The 24,448-nt window shown below is 44.4% G+C and overlaps 1 protein-coding gene across 1 annotated transcript; it reads right to left on the minus strand.

Annotated features, from left to right (window-relative positions):
* Nucleotides 1-1,829: 1,829 nt before the first annotated feature.
* LOC311128829 (interleukin-1 receptor type 1-like) lies at nt 1,830-22,695 on the minus strand (the record flags this gene model as incomplete). The annotated part of the gene is made up of 10 exons (XM_084161055.1): nt 1,830-2,457; nt 2,756-2,929; nt 4,991-5,035; nt 5,242-5,393; nt 9,550-9,685; nt 9,834-9,896; nt 13,290-13,479; nt 14,624-14,804; nt 14,911-15,163; nt 22,635-22,695. 10 exons carry the CDS (start codon nt 22,693-22,695, stop codon nt 2,006-2,008), a joined length of 1,707 nt encoding a protein of 568 aa, XP_084017181.1. The 3' UTR covers nt 1,830-2,005.
* Nucleotides 22,696-24,448: the final 1,753 nt, after the last annotated feature.

Genomic DNA, 24,448 nt, shown 5'->3' on the forward strand with positions numbered 1-24,448 from the left:
ACTGTAGATAAATGGGGAGTAATCAAGGTAGTGATGAAGTCCAGGTGTGATGAAGTCCCCCCTGACGCGCGGTTCCAGCCACAGGGGGACGGCGGCCAGGGGGACGGCCCCGAGGGCGAGGAGCGGGCCGGTCCGGACAGCGAAGAAGGAAATATCTGATGATGTTGGGATCTAGAATGTCGTCCACCGGGACCCAACACCGCTCCTCTGGACTGTACCCCTCCCAGTCCACCAGGTACTGGAGCCGACCCCCACGACGTCGGGAGCCCAGGAGGGATTTGACGGCATAGGCGGGGCACCCCTCGAGGAATCGGGCCCACTCCCCCTGTCGGTCCTTTCGACGTATCGGTGGTGGGGGCTCCCATCTGATGGGCGAAATAGAGGGAGCACTGGAGTAGGAAGCCACGGCATTTAGATGGAGTCCCATCATATTTGTCCGGGAGGGACAATCGGACATCGTTGACCTGGGAGGACTGCTGGATGGGCTGGGGTGCTAGCTCGCTGGGTCGACTCGTGGTAGAGAATCCTCCGCTAGTTGGAGGTGACGCCCCTTGGGTAATGTCGAGGTGTTGAAGAACGCGGAGGACCTCATCTATAGTCGTCCCCAGTTGCGGCAGCTGGTCGTGGTGTTTGCAAAGTAGGCGTCCCTGTTCACCTACCATCTGGGAGATGTCTTGATTACCTGCTGCTTCCATTTGTAGAGGCAGTATTCCGTAACGGAGACGCAGGGAGTCAGGAAACAGGTGCAGTAAGTGAGTTTAATGATAACGTACATGGAGAGATACAAAACAAATTTACTTGGTTAATATGATCAGTTATCATTTGATGAATTCCAAACACAACATGTTGAGACGTATTCTTTTAAATAGAAGCAATTCCAGATGAGTTATAGCCGTTGCGGTAATGACGCAGAATATTCTCTTATCTTGACATATTCAAAGTTACTTTTCTTGAAGGTGGTGATAAATCCAGCCTGGTCACCCGTCATACAAGTCAGTATTTGACGTCCCTCCATGTCTGAGGACATCAGGAGATGACGTGGAAACCGGCCACTAGGGGCAACAGTGAGCGCTGTTACCTTCAAGAGTCGGCTGGAGTGGTGTAAAGCTCACCTCCATTAGACTCTGAAGCAGTGGAATTGTGTTCTCTGGAGTGATGTGTCACGCTTCACCAACTGGCAGTCCGACAGACGAACGCTACCTGCCCCAATGCATAGTGTCCAACTGTAAAGTTTGGTGGAGGAGGAATAATATTCTGGGGCTGTTTTTCATGATTCGGGCTAGGCCCCTTAGTTCCAGTGAAGAGAAATCTTAACGCTAAAGCATACATTGACATTCTAGATGATTCTGTGCTTCCAACTTCGTGGCAACTGAAGACAGTGTGTTGTGGTAGCCAGGTGGACCTCATGACATACAGTACATTCGTAAAGTATTCAGATCACTTGAATTTTTCCACATTTCGTTACATTACAGCCTTATTCTAAAATAGATTAAAATGTATTTTTAGAAAACAATAGAAAACATGAAAACATAGACAGTATAAAAAACATTAGCTGTAAGCAAAACATCATTCACATTAAACACCTTGCGTTTCTATAAAACACAAAGGGCATATTTTACTTGCCGTTGCAATAAGAAATAGATTTCACACAAAGTTATAGAAAATAAGTATTAACAGGTGTGATGATGATGATGACCCTTACGATTCCAACCACATCCTGTATTAGGAGGAAACTCACACTAAAAAATAATTGTCTGCAAGACAATAATATTCAATCATCCTATTGGCAAGGTAATCATTCAGAATCCTTTAAGAGTGACCAGCTGTTCCACACCGGTATCAGTCACACATAAATAACTGGATTCAATAATTTTTCATGAAAATGTGTTGAGAGAGTCAGGTACCAGAAGTCCTTTCATTCAACAGATTTCCTCGTTATGTCTAACACTGTCCTCTCCAAAGCCCATCCATCCCATCACAACTTCATCAGGCTGTTCTTCTCTGGTCACCTCGTCCTCGTGCCCCTCACTGGCATATAATACCTCAGTTCCTTCCAGAAGCGTGAGGACAAGGAAAGAGAGGGTGAGGAGAAAGGGGACGAAGCCAGCTCCCCTCTCTTCTCCTCCACCTCCTCCTCTTCTCCCCACCTCCCACACCTCAACCCTCTGCTACTCTTCCACCAGCAGACGGCGCCCTGGCGCTCCCGGAGGTGGCGCACCGACTCGGGGAAGAGGGTCAGCTGTGTGGGGGAGACCTCCTCCAGCTCCACAAGGACCACCTTAAGGGAGCCCTCCAACAGGGCACGGTGCATGGCCGTCTGCCTCTCGAAGCTCTGCCAGGCCTCCAGGACACCACTGCTGCTGTCACTGTGGCTTCCACTGCAGAACGTAGAGCCAGAGTAGACCAGGAGGAGACGCCGGCTTGCCAGCATGCTCTCCTCCACTGCATCTACTATGGCTAGAGAGGGAGGAGGGAGGAGAAGAGGGGGAAAGGGAGGAGGGAGGAGAAGAGGGGGAAAGGGAGGAGAGAGGAGGGAGGAGAAGAGGGGGAAAGGGAGGAGGGAGGAGAAGAGGGGGAAAGGGAGCAGGGAAAATTGTTATTAAAACATTGTTCTACCATTGAAATGGTTTCTGAAGGTCTTTATGATTTCAGAAAGGTTTCACATATTTCATCATCATGCTACTTATGTACTAATGCCAAGGCTAACTTAGTCTTCTGGAACCTGGAGCCTCAGGGTCGAGCTGAGATGTCATACCTTCCCCTGGTAGGCTGTCCCGGCCCAGTATGAACAGCCTGTAGCCACACCTCCCCTCCAGAACCTGGGGCAACATGTGGAGGGCAAACATCTCTGCCTCCCCACAGGCTCCGCCCCCATCCCCAAACAGACGGGGGTATGCCACGTACGCATCATACAACTTCCCATCAGAGTCTGCCACATGCAGGATAGGGACAGGTAAAACAAAATAGATGTGTTAGTGCTGGGCTAGAGCAAAAGCCTCCACAAACCTGCCTAACAGAGGAGGCTTGGTTATTTATGACACCATAGTTGCTTGTGTTTTATGGTTACATGGCCTATTTAGTGCCTTGTATCAAACTTCCTCTCTGTTTCCTCTGAGTCATGGAAAATGCTGTGCTTGCATAGCTGTGGGATGTGCTACAATACATTGCTACACTTGCTACTGATTTTACTTGTGGTCAGGTGGGGAGTGGGAAACAAGTGTTGGATTCTAGCTTGGAATATACTTATTCATGTTACCATATTAGAACCGGGTGTATGGAAAGTTACTGAGTGAGAAAGGGGAGTGCAGAGCTTACATTCTGTTGGAAAATGTTATTCTTAAATCTCATGTACCCTATGGAGAGAGGCAAAGGGCAACAGTCTGGTTTCAGTCACTGCTAAGGTAGGACAGCCGTGGAGTAGGGAGGAGTGAGGAATTCGGCCCGAGGTCAGGTCAGATGAAGTGAGGAGGAACAGTCAGTCCTGTCACACACATACAGTTGAAGTCGGAAGTTTACATACCCCTTAGCCAAATACATTTAAACTCAGTTTTTCACAATTCCTGACATTTAATCCTAGTAAAAATTCCCTGTCTTAGGTCAGTTAGGATCACCACTTTATTTTAAGAATGTGAAATGTCAGAATAATAGTAAAGAGAATGATTTATTCCGCTTTTATTTATTTCATCACATTCCCAGTGGGTCAGAAGTTTACATACACTCAATTAGTATTTGGTAGCATTGCCTTTAAATTGTTTAACTTGGGTCAAACGTTTCGGGTAGCCTTCCACAAGCTTCCCACAATAAGTTGGATGACTTTTGGTCCATTCCTCCTGACAGAGCTGGTGTAAGAGGCCTCCTTGCTCGCACACGCTTTTTCAGTTCTGCCCATAATGTTCTATAGGATTGAGGTCAGGGCTTTGTGGTGGCCACTCCAATACCTTGACGTTGTTGTCCTTAAGCCATTTTGCCACAACTTTGGAAGTATGCTTGGGGTCATTGTCCATTTGGAAGACCCATTTGCGACCAAGCTTAAACTTCCTGACTGATGTCTTAAGATGTTGCTTCAATACATCCACATAATTTTCCTTCCTCATGATGCTATCTACTTTGTGAAGTGCACCAGTCCCTCCTGCAGCAAAGCACCCTCACAGCATGATGCTGCCACCCCCGTGCTTCACAGTTGGGATGGTGTTCTTCAGCTTGCAAGCCAACTTTAAAGGCACGGTCAACTTAGTGTATGTAGACTTCTGACCCACTGGAATTGCTGTGAATTATATGTGAAATAATCTGTCTGTAAACAATTGTTGGAAAAATTACTTGTGTCATGCACAAAGTAGATGTCCTAACCGACTTGCCAAAACTATAGTTTGTTAAAAAGAAATTTGTGGAGTGGTTGAAAAACAAGTTTTAATGACTGTATGTAAACTTCCAACTTCAACTGTATATTTCCATGCCCATGAAGGTTCTAGCAGGAGGCTACACCAATGAGAGGAACCAAATACGTTCCTGACTAGCAACAGAGATGTATTGGCTGTCTAGATATGCAAGGGGTTGACTCCGCCTAGTAGGAAGGTATAAATATATGTGATTGTGTAAACATCTTTGTCTTTGCAGCTGTATGACCCAGTGGGTGAATAAACTTTGTTTGAGCTTTTTCTAGTTGTCCGTTTGAGTTTTTACTCAGTTTGTTCAGAACCTAATACAAGCAATGCAACATTCGTGTGTGTGTGGGTTTAAGTGTGGGCCTGGGGGTTTGTGGGGAGACATGCTGTATGTGCATTTCTGTCTTTATCTGGTGTAGGAATGTATATTTATGTTAGTGCGAGTTTCCATTTCGTGAAAGCACAGTATGCAATGAGTCTGCAGATAGTGTGTGTGTGTGCATGAGTGTGTGCATGTCTGCGTGTGCGCGCTCAGGCATGTTTCTATTAATATTTCCATGAGTGTGCTTGCGCAGTATATGTGCGGTAAAGTGTCTCTCATTGCGTACCTGTGTTTGTGTAGAGAAGCGGGAACATCCTCCTGAGCGACAGCACTGGTCAGTAGTACCCCAATAGGGAGCAGGTAGTTTGGATCTGTGCAGAAAAAGAGAGAAGATAGCATTTATAACAGTTTTTTCAAAAGTGGTGAGGTTTCAGTTGTTATACTACACTATCAAAACAAGGGTAAAGGGACAGGATAATATGTGTGTGATCTCTTTTGAAACACCTTTATGTTATCCTCCAGACAGTATTGTCTAACCTGTAGGCTGTAGTATGAAGAAGGCTAAAGAAATGCCTCTTTCACTGGAAACCAAACACGTGTAGTTGATGTAAAAGTCTTCCTCTTCCACCATCAAGAAATTCAAATGACGCTCCAACCATACACCCTCCTCCTCTTCTTCTCTCCACTCCCTGCTCTGGGGGGGAGACAGACAAGTTCCCCCTTGTGAACGCACAATCAAACCATCATGGCAACAGTTAACATAACATACACTGTTATTGGCGCCTGAGGGGATGGGTGCCGTTTTACAGGCTCCTAACCAACTGTGCTATTTTGTGTGGTTTTTTCCATTGTTTGTAACCTTTTTTGTACATAATGTTGCTGCTACCGTCTCTTATGACCGAAAATAGTTTCTGGATATCAGAACAGTGATTATTCACCTCGAACTGCACAAAGATTTTTTTATTTAATGAGTCTTACAGAAGGGATATACTGTTTCTCCGAGACCAGGCCCAAATCCCGTCATTCGTGTGAAGAAAAGACAGAGGTACAGGGGGCGGAGATCGGGTGCCTTGTGAGAATTTTTCGGAACCCGCCTCTACCATCCGTTCTATTGGCCAACGTGCAATCACTGGAGAATAAACTGGATGAGCTCCGTTCTAGACTATCCTACCAACGGGACATTAATAACTGTAATAGCTTATGTTTCACCAAGTCGTGGCTGAACGACGACACGGATAATATACAGTTGGCTGGATTTCCGTGCATCGGCAGGACAGAAGCGGCGCTCCTAGTGGCCAGGAACTTTAATGCAGGCAAACTTAAATCCATTTTACCTCATTTCTACCAGCATATCACATCTGCAACCAGAGGGAAAAAAACCCTAGACCACTTTTACTCCACACACAGTGACGCATACAAAGCTCTCCTTCGCCCTCCATTTGGCAAATCTGACCATAATTCTATCCTGCTGATTCCTGCTTTCAAGCAAAAACTAAAGCAGGAAGCACCAGTGACTCTGTCAATAAAAAAGTGGTCAGATGAAGCAGATGCTAAGCTACAGGACTATTTTGCTAGCACAGACTGGAATGTCTTCCGGGATTCTTCCGATGGCATTGAGGAGTACACCACATCAGTCACTGGCTGTCACTGTTTTGCTAGCACAGACTGGAAGAAATCCCGCTATGCCATCAGACTAACCATCAAACAGGCAAAGCGTCAATACAGGACTAGGATTGAATCCTACTACACCGGCTCTGATACTCGTCAGATGTGGCAGGGCTTGCAAACTATTACGGATTACAAAGGGAAACCCAGCAGCGAGCTGCCCAGTGACGCGAGCCTATTAGATGGGCTAAATGCCTTTTATGCTCGCTTCGGGGCAAGCAACACTGAAGCATGCATGAGAGCACCAGCTGTTCCAGACGACTGTGTGATCACGCTCTCTGTAGCCTTTAAACAGGTCAACATTCACAAGGCCGCGGGGCCAGACGGATTACCAGGACGTGTACTCAGATCCTGCATGGACAAACTGGCAAGTGTCTTCACTGACATTTTCAACCTTTCCCTGAGCAAGTCTGTAACACCTACATGTTTCAAGCAGGCCACCATAGTCCCTGTGCCCAGAAAAGCGAAGGTAACCTGCCTAAATGACTACCGTCCCGTAGCACGTCGGTAGCCATGAAGTTCTTTGAAAGGCTGGTCATGGCTCACATCAACACCATCATCCCGGAAACCCTAGACCCACTCCAATTTGCATACCGCCCCCATGGATCAACAGATGACGCAATCTCAATCGCACTCCACACTGCCCTTTCCCACCTGGACAAAAGGAACACCTATGTGAGAATGCTTTTCATTGACTACAGTTCAGCGTTCAACACCATAGTGCCTACAAAGTTCATCACTAAGCTAAGGACCCTGGGACTAAACACCTCCCTCTGCAACTGGATCTTGGACTTCCTGACGGGCCGCCCCCAGGTGGTAAGGGTAGGCAACAACACATCTGCCAAGCTGATCCTCAACACTGGGGCCCCTCAGGGGTGCATGCTTAGTCCCCTCCTGTACTCCCTGTTCACCCATGACTGCGTGGCCAAGCACGACTCCAACACCATCATTAAGTTTGCTGACGACACAACAGTGATAGGCCTGATCACCGACAACGATGAGACAGCCTAAAGGGAGGAGGTCAGAGACCTGGCAGTGTGGTGCCAGGACAACAACCTCTCCCTCAACGTGATCAAGACAAAGGAGCTATCGTGGACTACAGGAAAAGGAGGGCCAAACACGCTCCTATTCACATCGACAGGGCTGTAGTGGAGCTGGTCGAGAGTTTCAAGTTCCTTTGTGTCAACATTAATCAAATGGCCACCTGGACTATCTACATTGACACCCCGCCCTCCCTTTGTTTTTACACTGCTGCTACTCGCTGTTTATTATCTATGCATAGTCACTTTACCCCTACCTACATGTACAAATTACTTCGACTAACCTGTACCCCCGCTGATTGACCTGGTACTGGTACACCCTGTATTTAGCCTCGTTATTGTTATTTTATTGTTAAATTTTATTTGATTTTTTACTTTATTTTATTTAGTAAATATTTTCTTAACTCTATTTCTTGAACTGCATTGTTGGTTAAGGGCTTGTAAGTAAGCATTTCACGGTAAGGTCTACACCTGTTGTATTCGACGCATGTGACAAATAAAATGTGATTTGATTTGATTTTGTGAAGTTCCAAAGTTTCAAAGCAAGCACTATGTATTAAGGTATATGGAGCCTATCTTAATCTCAGTGGTATACCTGATACGATACCAACAGTTTAGATACTATACAGTAGAACATCCATCTGGATGACACAGAATACAGGCATATACAGTGCCGTGAAAAAGTATTTTCTCCTTTCTGATTTTCTCTATTTTTGCATATTTTTTATACTGAATGTTATCAGATCTTCAACCAAAACCTAATATTAGATAAAGGAACCTGAGTGTACAAATAACAAACCCAAAAATTATACTTATTTTATTTATTTAATTAACAAAGTTATGCAAGTGTGAAAAAGTAACTGCCCCCTTACACTCAATAACTGGTTGTGCCACCTTTAGCTGCAATGACTGCAACCAAATGCTTCCTGTAGTTGTTGATCAGTCTCTCACATCACTGTGGAGGAATTTGGCCCACTCTTGCATGCAACATTTTTGGGTTTTCAAGCATGAACTGCTAGTTTCAAGTCCTACCACAACATCTCAATTGGAATTAGGTCTGGACTTTGACTAGTAAATTACAAAACTTCAAATGTGTTGCTTTTTAACCATTTTCAAGTAAACTTGAATATGTGTTTTGGATCATTGTCTTGCTGCATGACCCAGCTGTGCTTCAGCTTCAGCTCACAGACAGATGGCCTTACATTCTCCTGTAGAACGTAATGGGACCCATGTCGTCCAAAAAGTTATACTTTTGACTCATCTGTCCATAGAACATTCTTCATAGAGTCTTGATGATTCAGGTGCTTTTTGGCAAACTTGAGTCAACTTTTTGGATGAGATGGGTCCCATTATGTCTGGCGAAAAGCAAACACTGCATTACACAGTAAGAACCTCATACTGTAAGTCAAGCATGGTGGTGGTATTGTGATGGTTTGGGGATGCTTTGCTGCCTCAGGACCTGGACGACTTGACTTAATAGAAGGAACCATGAATTCTGCTCTGTATCAGAGAATTCTACAGGAGAATGTCATGCCATCCGTCTGTGAGCTGAAGCTGAAGCGCAGCTGGGTCATGCAGCAAGACAATGATCCAAAACACACTTATCTCCCTCACTAACTTTAAGCATCAGTTGTCAGAGCACCTTACCGATCACTGCACCTGTACACAACCCATCTGAAATTAGCCCGCCCAACTACCTCATCCCTATATTGTTATTTATTTTGCTCATTTGTACCCCAGTATCTCTATTTGCACATCATCTCTTGCACATCTATCATTCCAGTGTTAATACTAATTGTAATTATTTTGCACTATAGCCTATTTATTGCCTTACCTCCATAACTTGCTACATTTGCACACACTGTATATGTATTTATTTCTGTTGTATTTTTGACTTTGTTTTGTTTTACCCCATATGTAACTCTGTGTTGTTGTTTTTATCGCACTGCTTTGCTTTATCTTGGCCAGGTCGCAGTTGTAAATGAGAACTTGTTCTCAACTGGTTTACCTGGTTAAATAAAGGTGAAAAAAACACACAAAAAAAAACACAATCAAGTCTACATGAAAATGGTTAAAAAGCAACACATTTGTAGAATTCTTACAGTGTGTATTGCGATACTGTTGTGTTGTCTCAACCTACCTTTGTGATTCCTGAAAGATGCGCTCTGAGACAATTTTGGAAATGGAGTTATTGCTAGCTTTCCAATTCAAATCCGTGCAACATTTATTCCCCACACTCGGCACAAACACCCGACACATCTTACTGAAGGAAGAACCTAGGGGGCAAACATTGAATTCTTTATTTGGATCATGAATGAAAATAAATAATAAACTCACGCACGCACGCGCACACACACACACACACACACACACACACACAAACACACACAAACACACACACACGTTCTCTAGTGGTTTACTCACCCAGATCTGCTTTGATGATCTCATTGGCAGGTTCAACCACTTTGGGCTCCAGGCAATACTGCACTGAAATTATGACAATGATTCATAAACATCATAGAAAGACACAGAAATATTCAGTCACCTGACCCTATAGAAAACAACCCTTTCTAAGCTCTCAAAGAGCAAAGTTTCAAAGCAGCCTCTATGAACTCATAACCTCTGATTCAGGGTCATATACGGTGCCTTCAGAAAGTATTCACACCCCTTGACTTTTTCCACGTTTTGTTGTGTTACAGCTTGAATTTGAAATTGATGCAATTTAGATTTTTGTATCAATGGCCTACACACAATACCCCATAATGTCAAAGTGGAATGTTTTTAGAAATGTTTACAAATTAATTAAAAATGATGAAATGTCTTGAGTCAAGAAGTATTCAATGCCTTAGTAATGGCAGGCCTAAACAAGTTCAGGAGTAAAATGTTGCTTAACAAGTCACATTATAAGTTGCATGGACTCACTCTGTGTCACGCCCTGGCTCTAGGGACTCTTTTATGTTGAGCCAGGGTGTGTAGAGTCTATGTTTTGTGTTCATTGTTTCAGTATCTAGTTCATGTGTTTCTGTGTTGGCCGGGGTGGTTCTCAATCAGAGGCAACGAGAATCAGCTGTTGCTTGTTGTCTCTGATTGGGACCCATACTTAGGCAGCCGTTTGGCAGTTGTGTTTTGTGGGATCTTGTTCCGTGTTGGTTTGTGTTTGTTACCAAGGACTTCACGTATCGTTTTGTTGTTTTTGTTCGTGTGGTGAATATAAATAAAGTATGATTGCATTCCACGCTGCGCCTTGGTCCGCTCCTTTTGACGATCGTGACAGAAGATCCCACCATAACAGGACCAAGCAGCGTGTCCAGGAGCAGACAGCCTGGACTTGGGAGGAGATATTGGACGGGAAAGGGTCCTGGACTTGGGAGGAGATCCAGGCCGGTATGGATCGCCGTCCGTGGGAGGAGACGGTGGAGGCGCGCCGTAGAGAGGAGCAGCGGCGCCAACCGGGCCGACGTCGGACACGCAAGAGGCAACCCCAATAAATTTTTAGGGGGGGGCACACGGCATGGACGACGGAGCTGCTGGAGGCAGCTACAGGGCGAGGTTGGGGATTAGGAGAGTAGGCCACCGGGTTTGGGGGGCCGGAAGGGAGGTTGGCGGAGCCTAGAGGTAGAGCAGAGCCAACTCCCCGTACTCAGGCTAGGCAGCGTGAGACTGGGCAGGTTCCGAGATATGCGGAGCTGCGTACAGTCCGGTACGTCCTGTGCGAGCACCACGCACGTGTCGTGCTAAGGTGGGCATGCAGCCAGGACGGAGTGTGCCGGCTCAACGCTCGTGGCCTCCAGTACCACTCCTCGGTCCCGGATATCCTGCGCCAGTGTCACGTGCTGTTGTGCCAGTACGTGTACACAGCCCTGTACGTCCTGTGCTGATGCCTCACACAGAGTGTGTTAAGATAGGCATTCAGCCAGGACGGGTTGTGTCAGCTCTTCGTTCCAGACCTCCAGTCCGTCTCCACAGCCCGGTCCGGCCTGTTCCTGCCCCTCGTACCAAGACTGTGGTGCGTGTCGCCAGCCCGGCCCGACCCATTCCTGCTCCCCGCACCAAGTCAGTGGTGCGCGTCGTCAGCCCGGCCCGGCCCGTTCCTGCTCCCCGCACCAAGCCAATGGTGCGCGTTGCCAGCCCGGTCCGGCCTGTTCCTGCCCCTCGCACTAAGCCTATGGTGCGCGTCGCCAGCCCGGTCCGACCTGTTCCTGCTCCTCCGCACCAAGCCTATGGTGCGCGTCGCCAGCCCGGCCCGGCCCATTCCTGCTCCCCGCACCAAGTCAGTGGTGCGCTTCTTCAGCCCGGCCCGGCCCGTTCCTGCTCCCCGCACCAAGCCAGGGGTGCGCGTCTTCAGCCCGGTCCGGCCCGTTCCTGCTCCCCGCACCAAGTCAGGGGTGCGCGTCGTCAGCCCGGTCCGGCCCATTCCTGCTCCCCGCACCAAGCCTGTGGTGCGCGTCGTCAGTCCGGCACAGCCCGTGCCCATTTCACCGGTGCCTGGTCAGGTACCGGTCAGCTGCTCCACACCGGAGCCTAAGCAATCCGCTCCACCGGTGTCCAGTCCAGCTCCAGCCAGCGGGGCCAGACCAGACCAGGGGCACTACGGGGGGGTTATTAGAGGGTGGTGGTCACGCCCGGAGCCGGATCCGCCTCCGATGAGGAATGCCCACCCGGCCCTCCCCTGCTCGGTTTATGTTGGCGCGGTCGCAGTCCGCGCCTTTGGGGGGGGGGGGGTACTGTCACGCCCTGGCTCTAGGGACTCTTTTATGTTGAGCCAGGGTGTGTAGAGTCTATGTTTTGTGTTCATTATTTCAGTATCTAGTTCATGTGTTTCTGTGATGGCCGGGGTGGTTCTCAATCAGAGGCAACGAGAATCAGCTGTTGCTTGTTGTCTCTGATTGGGACCCATACTTAGGCAGACGTTTGGCAGTTGTGTTTTGTGGGATCTTGTTCCGTGTTGGTTTGTGTTTGTTACCAAGGACTTCACGTATCGTTTTGTTGTTTTTGTTCGTGTGGTGAATATAAATAAAGTATGTTCGCATTCCACGCTGCACCTTGGTCCGCTCCTTTTGACGATCGTGACACTCTGTGTGCAATAACAGTGTTTCAAATGATTTTTGAATGACTACCTCATGTCTGTACCCCACACATACAGTACAATTATATGTAAGGTCCCTAAGTCAAGCAGTGAATTTCAAACACAGATTCAACAACGAAGACCAGGGAGGAAAACCTGGTTCCGTCTGCTTTCCACCAGGTACTGGGAGATGAATTCACCATTCAGCAGGTCAATAACCTTAAACACAAGGCCAAATCTACACTGAAGTTGCTTACGAAGAATACAGTGAATGTTCCTGAGTGGCCGAGTTACAGTTTAGACTTAAATCTGCTTGAAAATCTATGGCAAGACCTGAAAATGGTTGTCTAGCAATGATCAACAACCAACTTGACAGACCTTGAAGAATTTTGAAAAGAATAATGGGGAAATGTTGCACAATCCAGGTGTGGAAAGCTCTTAGACACTTACCCAGAAATACTCACAGCTGTAATCTCTGCCAAAGGTGATTCTAACATATATTGACTCAGGGAGTTGAATACTTATGTAATCAGATATATTAGTGTTCTATTTTTCTATTTTTTTCTTTTTTTAATGTTAGACTTTTTCTTACACTTTGACATTACAGGGTATTTTGTGTAGATTGTTAACAAAAAATGACTATTAAATCCCTTTTAATCCCACTATGTAACACAACAAGATGTGGAGAAAGTCAACTGGTGTGAATACTTTCTGAAGGCACTGTATCTCTGTAATGGCTGTGGTAAGGATTGGGGGTATATGGTAATAATCTGTGGTTAGGGACAACCTTTATGAGCTGTGCCAACAAAACTCACCGTCCACCATACCGTTGATGGTCTCTGAGATCCTGCCGCTGAGCCCTTCCAAGTTAAAGGTCATGGTGCAGGTGTAGAACGCATGGTCCTCAGGAATGACCGCTTCTACTCGGAGTAACTCCGTAACACTGTTATTGACATAGCTAAACCTGTTCCACAATGGGTCATCTTTCACAATGGGTTCACAGCCCTGAAAGGTTTAAAGTAGAAATCCACACTGAAAGGTAGTGGTAATGGAATGGAATATCATAGTAATGGAATATGGCTAATAAAACAAAATGAATACACAATTACAGATAAGTTGTGATAATGTCTTACCTTAGAATACCTACTCTCAGAACTATTCAATGCAGTACAATGTGTGAGAGCAATGAACAATGTAAAGAGTATATACCGTATCTGATGGAACATTGTTCAAATGTAGTCACTAGTAGTAATAACCCCATATTCCTATAGTTTTAAACACAAATTAAGAATACATAGAGACAGACTGAATGACTGAAAAGAAAGAGTTCAAACAGGCTTTCCAGCACTGTCAGGCAGGGGCAGACTGGGACCAGAAATCCGCCATGGCATTTCTGACACACCAGACCATTTTTCCCTTGAGGACCCGACATTGGCCCATTTTCTTTCCTTGAGGCCCCCAAAAGGCCCATTTTTGTCACTGTGGACCCCGTTATTACATTTACATTTTTTACATTTTAGTCATTTAGCAGATGCTCTTATCCAGAGTGACTTACAGTTAGTGAGTGCATACATTTTCATACTGGCCCCCCGTGGGAAACGAACCCACAACCCTGGCGTTGCAAGCGCCATGCTCTACCAACTGAGCTACAGGGGACTACATCATGTCCAAATGTATCTCAAATTGATTTGAACATGATTACATTTTACGTTTTAGTCATTTAGCAGACGCTCTTATCCAGAGCGACTTACAGTTAGTGAGTGCATAAATGTTTCATACTGATGCGCGACAAATGCCAATATCGGTCAAATGACTTGAATGAGATTTGTGCCACAAATGCCAAAATGCTTCCATGTGACAACAGTGCAAGGGAAACCAAACCAAAGCACGTTGTTGTTATACCTTGTCCATAGACTGGCCTACAGGGTAAGGAAACCAATGTCATTGTAATTTGGGTGAACTTTGGGTGAACTAATTTGGTTATTAGCCAGATAATTATAATTATGTAAAAAAATAAAATAAATGACAATCCCATTGGGCTAAATATGTACCAGCCCATCCGGCATGGCCAGTCCACCCCTGCTGTCAGGCGTTCCCTCTCAACACTCTCCCATTGCACTGCACTGTCTGTTTACCCCATAGGACTCACCTTGTACCACTGAATGGAGTAATTGTCCACTTCCCTGATATGGTCACTCAATGGGCAGTTCAGAAAACCGGTGGCTTTGTTGGTCAGGACCTGGTGGGCCTTTTCTGGTCGACCGCATTCTTCTGGGTTGGTGTGGTTCACAATCAGTAAGGCCGATTTCTTATAGCACTGGGAGGGTAGTCTGTTTATCAAAGGTAACAGGAAAGATTTACAGCACACACACACACACACACACACACACACACACACACACACACACACACAGCAGACAAAAGTATTGCCCCTACCTCACAACACACTCATAGTTTCCAGCATCCTCCATCGCGATGTTAAAAATCCACAGTGTCTTTCCCCGCGGCAGAGTCTTTCTTGTCTCCCTGGTCAGCTCTCTTCCAGTCCTTGGGTCATACCATGAGATGTTATAGGGGATGCTGCGGTAGTCAGACATATTGAGGTCCACCAGGGTGGATGTTAACATGGCAGCATCACCGGAAACTGAAAACACCCGCTCAACCTCTCGTCCTTTGTCCTCACAGAGATCTGCACACAAAGAGTATATAAAGTAAAGTAAAGACAAACATGCGGCACAGGGACTGTTTGCGGACCACCATCTTTTTTATTGAGGCCACCTCTTAAAGAAAAACACGTTGGAGAAATGATGCACGGCAAAGAAATTATGCAATTATTACGCGTGTCATGTAGTATGCATAGACAGAGTCTTTACAGAGATGGTCCCTTCAAAATATATCTCTTCACAACAAATTATCCAGTAAAAAAAAAAAATAACTAAGAACACTGATGGTGTTAAATCAATACTGAAAGTGTTGAGTCTGTGGACCCATATAGACACCAGAACAGTGTTAAATTAACACACTGATTAGTGTAAAGCCTTTTTCAAATATTCCCACAGTGCCTTGCCTTTCAAGCAAATTGTAGAGTTACCACCATTGTATTTGTTAGTGACAGAGAGATGGTTGTTGCATTCATCCATTTTTGGTCCTACGGACTTCGAAAAGTGAGATCCTAAGTGAATATGTTGTCATAAAAAATATATATATATTTAACACTATGCCATACAGTGCATTCGGAAAGTATTCAGACCCCTTCACTTGTTCCACATTTTGTTACGTTACAGCCTTAAATAAATGTGTTTTTTTCCTTATCAATCTACACACAATACCCCATATTGACAAAGCAAAAACAGGTTTTACATTTTTTTTGCAAATCAATTAAAAACTGAAATACCACATTTACATAAATATTCAGACCCTTTACTCAGTACTTTGTTGAAGCACCTTTGGCAGCGATTACAGCCTCGAGTCTTCTTGGGTATGGCGCCACAAGCTTGGCACACCTGTATTTGGGGAGTTTCTCCCATTCTTCTCTGCAGATCTTCTCAAGCTCTGTAAGGTTGAATGGGGAGCATCACTGCAAAGATATTTTCAAGTCTCTCCAGAGATGTTCGATCGGGTTCATGTCCGGGCTCTAGCTGGGCCACTCAAGAACATTCAGAGGCCTGTCCCGAAGCCACTCCTGCGTTGTTTTGGCTGTGTGCTTAGGGTCGTTGTCCTGTTGGAAGGTGAACCTTCGCCCCAGTCTGAGGTCCTGAGCGCTCTGGAGCAGGTTTTCATCAAGGATCTCTCTGTACTTTGCTCCGTTCACCTTTCCTTCGATCCTGACTAGTCTATAAGTCCCTGCCGCCGAAAAACATCCCCACATCAAGATGCTGCCACCACCATGCTTCACCGTAGGGATGGTATTGGCCAGGTGATGAGTGTTGCCTGGTTTCCTCCAGACGGGACGCTTGGCATTCAGGCCAAAGAGTTCAATCTTGGTTTCATTAGACCTGAGAATCTTGTTTCTCATGGTCTGAGAGTCCTTAGGTGCCTTTTGGCAAACTCCAAGCGGGCTGTCATGTGCCTTTTACTGAGGAGTGGCTTCCGTCTGGCCACTCTACCATAAAGGCCTGATTGGTGGAGTGCTGCAGAAATGGTTGTCCTTCTGGAAGGTTCTCCCATCTCCATAGAGGACCTCTGGAGCTCTGTCAGAGTGACCATCAGGTTCTTGGTCACCTCCCTAACCAAGAACTTTCTCCCCCGATTGCTCAGTTTGGCAAGGCTGCAAGCTCTGGTAAGAGTATTGGTGGTTCCAAACGTCTTCCATTTAAGAATGATGGAGGCCACTGTGTTCTTGGGGACCTTCAACGCTGCAGAAAGGTTTTGGTACCCTTCTCCATATCTGTGCCTCGACACAATCCTTTCTTGGAGCTCAACGGACAATTCCTTTGACCTCATGGCTTGGTTTTTGCCCTGACATGCACTGTCAACTGTGGGACAGGCGTGTGCCTTTCCAAATCATGTCCAATCAATTGAATTTACCACAGGTGGACTCCAATCAAGTTGTAGAAACATCTCAAGGATGATCAATGGAAACAGCATGCACCTGAGCTCAATTTCGAGTCTCATAGCAAAGGGTCTGAATATTTATGTAAATACTTGTTTCTTTTTTTTTGGTAAACATTTCTAAAAACCTGTTTTCGCTTTGTCATTATGGGGTATTGTGTGTGGATTGATGAGGAAAAATGTGCATTTAATCAATTTTAGAATAAGGCTGTAACGTAACAAAATGTGGAAAAGGTGAAGGGGTCTGAATAGTTTCCGAGTGCACTGTATTTATTTCATAAGGCTTTATTTTGTGGGCATAGTTTTAACCTAATAAAGGAGCCTGAAACTCATACACGTCACTTTGAACTAAAACCATGCCCATCATTATTATATTTCCCAGCTTGCTCTATCGCAGGATGATTGTTTTTAGAATTGTTTGTTTCAATATCTATATTTGTGCAGGTGCATTGATTGATTGATTAATTTATGCTACACAAAGACAAATAAGTGTTTGTATCCCTTTAGTCACAAATGTAAACCTTTTATTCTGAGAGTGTAACACAAGGGCCTGAAACCCATGGTTTACACGCCATATCAGGCCTGCAAGTCACATTATGCTAGCTTGCAAGGTGATATGTAATTCCTATTGGAATCCAATCAGTGGGTGGAGATCCAACAGTTGGAATAATTATTCACCTGAAACCTGCATTCAGAATGACTGCCTGTCTTTTTCAACTTCCTGATTTGACCTAAATGATTGGATTAGTTTAGAAAAATGTATGTCATTTATCTTTGTGTAGCATAAGATTAATCAGTCAATCAATGTACGTGCACAAACATAGATATTTTAACAAACAATTCTGAAATATCAACCTGCAATAGAGCATGCTGGGAAATATGATAATAATGACGTGGTTTTGGTTCAAAGTGATATGTATGAGTTTCAGGCCCCTATAAAAGGGTAAAACTTGGCCCCCAAAATGACGTGTGGTATTGTGTTAAACATATATATTTTTAATGATAACATTCACTTAGGATCTCACCTAATACTGGGTGAAGTCCATAGGACCGAAAATGGATGAATACATCAACCATGTCTCTGTCAATAACATATATAGTCATTGGTGATAACTCTACAATTTACTCAAAAGGCAAGGCACTCTGGGAAATATTTGAATAAGGCTTTACACTAATCTGTAAATTAATTTAACACTGTTCCGGTGTTTATATGGGGTCCATAGACAACACTTTCAGTGTTGATTTAAAGGTCATGAATAGTTAAAATGTTGTTTTTCATGAAATGTGATGATATTTGAAGGAAACCAGATCAAAGTATGATGACTAAAGTATGATAAGTTATACATTGATAAAGTTTGATCATAAAGTTACTGGTCCCCTCCCCCATGTCAAATACTTGGATTCATTATTTAGGGGACAACGTGACATCACCTTAACTCTCATTTTAATACACCACTGGTACTGTAACATGATATTCTCTTACCTAATTTAAATAAGTACCGCCTTTTAACCAACATCGGAGAAGACATGTTTGCCGAGGGGCGTGGTTTATACAGCTGGATAGCTACTCTACTGGCGCCAAAATGTGACTGAATGGTGTCAGCAAATATAATTACAAGTTTACCCTATCAATCTATGGCAAATATTCTTATATGTTTCCCATTTCATCTGTGTCTGGTGTTAGCTAGTTACTGGCTAGCGAGGTCTTCATCCAGCATGGAACAAAAGGGGGGGAAGGGTCATTCAAAACTCTGACTCAGTTGTCATGTCAACACATCCGTCAGTGCTGTTGTGAAACACATCACAAAAGACATGCCAAACGGGAGATGTATATATATATATACACTGCTCAAAAAAATAAAGGGAACACTAAAATAACACACCCTAGATCTGAATGAATGAAATAATCGTATTAAATACTTTTTTCTTTACATTGTTGAATGTGCTGACAACAAAATCACACAAAAATTATCAATGGAAATCAAATTTATCAACCCATGGAGGTCTGTATTTAGAGTCACCCTCAAAATTAAAGTGGAAAACCACACTACAGGCTGATCTAACTTTGATGTAATGTCCTTAAAACAAGTCAAAATGAGGCTCAGTAGTGTGTGTGGCCTCCACATGCCTGTATGTCCTCCCTACAACGCCTGGGCATGCTCCTGATGAGGTGGCGGATGGTCTCCTGAGGGATCTCCTCCCAGACCTGGACTAAAGCATCCGCCAACTCCTGGACAGTCTGTGGTGCAATGTGGCGTTGGTGGATGGAGCGAGACATTATGTCCCAGATGTGCTCAATTGGATTCAGGTCTGGGGAACAGGCGGGCCAGTCCATAGCATCAATGCCTTCCTCTTGCAGGAACTGCTGACACACTCCAGCCACATGAGGTCTAGCATTGTCTTGCATTAGGAGGAACCCAGGGCCAACCGCACCAGCATATGGTCTCACAAGGGGTCTGAGGATCTCATCTCGGTACCTAATGGCAGTCAGGCTACCTCTGGCGAGCACATGGAGGGCTGTGCGGCCCCCCAAAGAAATGCCACCCCACACCATGACTGACCCACCGCCAAACCGGTCATGCTGGAGGATGTTGCAGGCAGCAGAACGTTCTCCACGGCGTCTCCAGACTCTGTCACGTCTGTCACATGTGCTCAGTGTGAACCTGCTTTCATCTGTGAAGAGCACAGGGCGCCAGTGGCGAATTTGCCAATCTTGGTGTTCTCTGGCAAAAGCCAAACATCCTGCACGGTGTTGGGCTGTAAGCACAACCCCCACCTGTGGACGTCGGGTCCTCATACCACCCTCATGGAGTCTGTTTCTGACCGTTTGAGCAGACACATGCACATTTGTGGCCTGCTGGAGGTCATTTTGCAGGGCTCTGGCAGTGCTCCTCCTGCTCCTCCTTGCACAAAGGCGGCGGTAGCAGTCCTGCTGCTGGGTTGTTGCCCTCCTATGGCCTCCTCCACGTCTCCTGATGTACTGGCCTGTCTCCTGGTAGCGCCTCCATGCTCTGGACACTACGCTGACAGACACAGCAAACCTTCTTGCCACAGCTCGCATTGATGTGCCATACTGGATGAGCTGCACTACCTGAGCCACTTGTGTGGGTTGTAGACTCCGTCTCATGCTACCACTAGAGTGAGAGAACCGCCAGCATTCAAAAGTGACCAAAACATCAGCCAGGAAGCATAGGAACTGAGAAGTGGTCTGTGGTCACCAACTGCAAAACCAGTCCTTTATTGGGGGTGTCTTGCTAATTGCCTATAATTTCCACCTGTTGTCTATTCCATTTGCACAACAGCATGTGAAATTTATTGTCAATCAGTGTTGCTTCCTAAGTGGATAGTTTGATTTCACAGAAGTGTGATTGACTTGGAGTTACATTGTGTTGTTTAAGTGTTCCCTTTATTTTCTTGAGCAGTGTATATATACACAGTGGGGAGAACAAGTATTTGATACACTGCCGATTTTGCAGGTTTTCCTACTTACAAAGCATGTAGAGGTCTGTAATTTTTATCATAGGTACACTTCAACTGTGAGAGACGGAATCTAAAACAAAAATCCAGAAAATCACATTGTATGATTTTTAAGTAATTAATTTGCATTTTATTGCATGACATAAGTATTTGATCACCTACCAACCAGTAAGAATTCCAGCTCACACAGACCTGTTAGTTTTTCTTTAAGAAGCCCTCCTGTTCTCCACTCATTACCTGTATTAACTGCACCTATTTGAACTCGTTACCTGTATAAAAGACACCTGTCCACACACTCAATCAAACAGACTCCAACCTCTCCACAATGGCCAAGACCAGAGAGCTGTGTAAGGACATCAGGGATAAAATTGTAGACCTGCACAAGGCTGGGATGGGCTACAGGACAATAGGTAAGCAGCTTGGTGAGAAGGCAACAACTGTTGGCGCAATTATTAGAAAATGGAAGAAGTTCAAGATGACGGTCAATCACCCTCGGTCTGGGGCTCCATGCAAGATCTCACCTCGTGGGGCATCAATGATCATGAGGAAGGTGAGGGATCAGCCCAGAACTACACGGCAGGACCTGGTCAATGACCTGAAGAGAGCTGGGACCACAGTCTCAAAGAAAACCATTAGTAACACACTACGTGTCATGGATTAAAATCCTGTAGCGCACGCAAGGTCCCCCTGCTCAAGCCAGTGCATGTCCAGGCCCGTCTGAAGTTTGCCAATGACCATCTGGATGATCCAGAGGAGGAATGGGAGAAGGTCATGTGGTCTGATGAGACAAAAATAGAGCTTTTTGGTCTAAACTCCACTCGCCGTGTTTGGAGGAAGAAGAAGGATGAGTACAACCCCAAGAACACCATCCCAACCGTGAAGCATGGAGGTGGAAACATCATTCTTTGGGGATGCTTTTCTGCAAAGTGGACAGGACGACTGCACCGTATTGAGGGGAGGATGGATGGGGCCATGTATCGCGAGATTTTGGCCAACAACCTCCTTCCCTCAGTAAGAGCATTGAAGATGGGTCGTGGCTGGGTCTTCCAGCATGACAACGACCCTAAACACACAGCCAGGGCAACTAAGGAGTGGCTCCATAAGAAGCATCTCAAGGTCCTGGAGTGGCCTAGCCAGTCTCCAGACCTGAACCCAATAGAAAATATTTGAAGGGAGCTGAAAGTCTGTATTGCCTAGCGACAGCCCCGAAACCTGAAGGATCTGGAGAAGGTCTGTATAGAGGAGTGGGCCAAAATCCCTGATGCAGTGTGTGCAAACCTGGTCAAGACCTACAGGAAATGTATGATCTCTGTAATTGCAAACAAAGGTTTCTGTACCAAATATTAAGTTCTGCTTTTCTGATGTATCAAATACTTATGTCATGCAATGTGATTTTCTGGATTTTTGTTTTAGATTCCGTCTCTCACAGTTGAAGTGTACCTATGATAAAAATTACAGACCTCTACATGCTTTGTAAGTAGGAAAACCTGCAAAATCGCCAATCAAATACTTATTCTCCCCACTGTGTATATATATATATATATATATATATATATATATATATATATATATATAAATAAATAAAAATGACATCATTGATGCAATTTCAATGTTGTTTGAGTTGCTTTTTGTGTCACCAAATTTGCTTGAGATGATTTTACTGCAACACTGCTCACTGCATCCAAGTTGCTTGACATAGGCGTTTCAAAGAGCTGTCAGTCAAGGCGAACTAATTAATATAAGCTCCCCCCCCACTCAGCCTGTCTTTTTCAACTTCCTGGTAGTTAGCCATGAGAGAAAAAGTACTTTTCAGAATGACTGTTCAGGACCTTTAAAACTATTTTTTTTTTAACACTGGAGAATTTGCTGTGTGCTAAACCTTTCAGAACAACAAGAAACATGCACACAGATATTTACAGGGTTGCTATATCAAAGGATATAATTCCATCAACACCCACCAGAGGTCAGAGTTAAGTCATGACAAAGTGAAGGTTATGTTTCTGCCTATAGAGCTATTAAATTGATACAGTTTAATTCAATCAGTACTTCTAGCTGTCCTCGTAACATGATTGATTGATTGATTGATTAATTAATGGCTGATGAATTCTGTTGGTAAAGTTCATGCTACTGACCTCCTACTGCCTTGGCGCTGCCAGTGAGACAGAGGAGTGAGAAGAGTGAGAGCTGCAACATCTGACTCATTTACATTTTAGTCATTTAGCAGACGCTCTTATCCAGAGCGACTTACAGGAGCAATTAGGGTTAAGTGCCTTGCTCAAGGGCACATTTACGTCATTTAGCAGACGCTCTTATCCAGAGCGACTTACAAATTGGTGCATTCACCCTATAGCCAGCCATAGCTGAAACAAAGAGACACACAGAATCACTTGTGAGTTTTAGTCAGGCATTGCCATAATAGGCTCAAACAAACTATCAGAATCAAGGGTCACATCACACTGTCCAAAATCTTCAGCAAGCGAAATGATCTCACACACAAAAGTATCATGCTTTCTTCTGACCATCCACTGAATCCCTTACACACCCCAGAGCTACACAGCAAATTATCCAGTGTTAAATCAGCACTGAGTGTTAAATTAACACTGAAAGTGTGGACCCCTATAGACACTGGAAAGTGTTCAATTAGCACACTGCTTGGTATAAGAATATATATATATATTTTTTTTATTGTATTATTTGTTTCCCAGAGTGCCTTGCCTTTCAAGTGAATTGTAGAGTTACAGTACTATCCATGACTGTATTTGTTAGTGACAGAGACATGGTTGTTGCATTCATCAATTTTTTGTCCTAGGGACTTCAACAAGTGAGATCCTGAGCGAATATGTTATCATTAATAGTTTATTATTTAACACAATGCAATATGTATTTCATATGGCCTAATGTTAAGGGCCTACACTCTGACCAAAACAAATGTTGAATTAACACTCATTGTTAATGTTAATAACCAGAGTTGAAACAAAACCACGCCCATCATAATCATATTTCAAAGCGTGCTCTATTTCAGGTTGATTTTAGGAATTTTTGTTTCAATATCTATGTTTTTGAATTGAATTGATTAATTAATGTTATGCTTCTCAAATATAAATGTCATACATTTTCTAAACTAATTCGGTACGTTACTTGTATTTATTGCACCCGTTACTGAAATGGTTGTTCCAGTTTAGATGCTTCAGGTAGTCTCATAATATTATTTAAGTTTTCCCAATCCTGGCAGTCATTCTGAATGCAGGTTGCGGGTGATATAAAATTCAGAAGGTTGGATATCCCCATTCCGGCTGGATTTCTATCGGAATTAGACATAATTCTGCAAGCCAGCATAATGTGACAGGTTGCGTGAATAACCCAACATGTTGGATATTTTGGATTATCCAAACATGGTTTAATTTAACCATCATTTGGGTGTTTATTCACTTTCTTTTTGGGTTGACCAAGCAGCTTGGTCTTTTTAATATAATCCATAGGTTATTTTCAGGGGGTGTGGCTTTTAGATAGTTATTTTTGGCCATCTGTGAGAGTAAGTATAATTCCTGTTGATCATGTTAATTCTGTACACTGCAATGTTACATTTCCATTTAATATTATTGCACATCACATATTCTAATACATTATTATTTACGTATTGCACTAAAGTGGTTACTATCCCATTGGGGACATCGCATTATGATTTGCATAGGCTTTTAAGGAGCTCATATTCTTCTGCAGGCATAATTAAAGCTACAAAAAAGTCAGCGTTCAACCGTAATATGTGCTAACAATTCAACAGAACAGATTAACATCATTTACATTTACTCTCACGGGTGGCCAAAAATAACTTCCTGAAAGCCACGCCCCTACTGCGCCATGCCTCCATCATTCTGATTTGACCCACTGGGTCATATCTCAATAACCCAGCATCACCAAACAAACCTTGCTCTTTTAAAAAAACAAC

This window comes from Coregonus lavaretus (assembly GCF_964263955.1).
Source record: "Coregonus lavaretus genome assembly, chromosome: 5".
NCBI classification, from domain to species: domain Eukaryota; kingdom Metazoa; phylum Chordata; class Actinopteri; order Salmoniformes; family Salmonidae; genus Coregonus; species Coregonus lavaretus.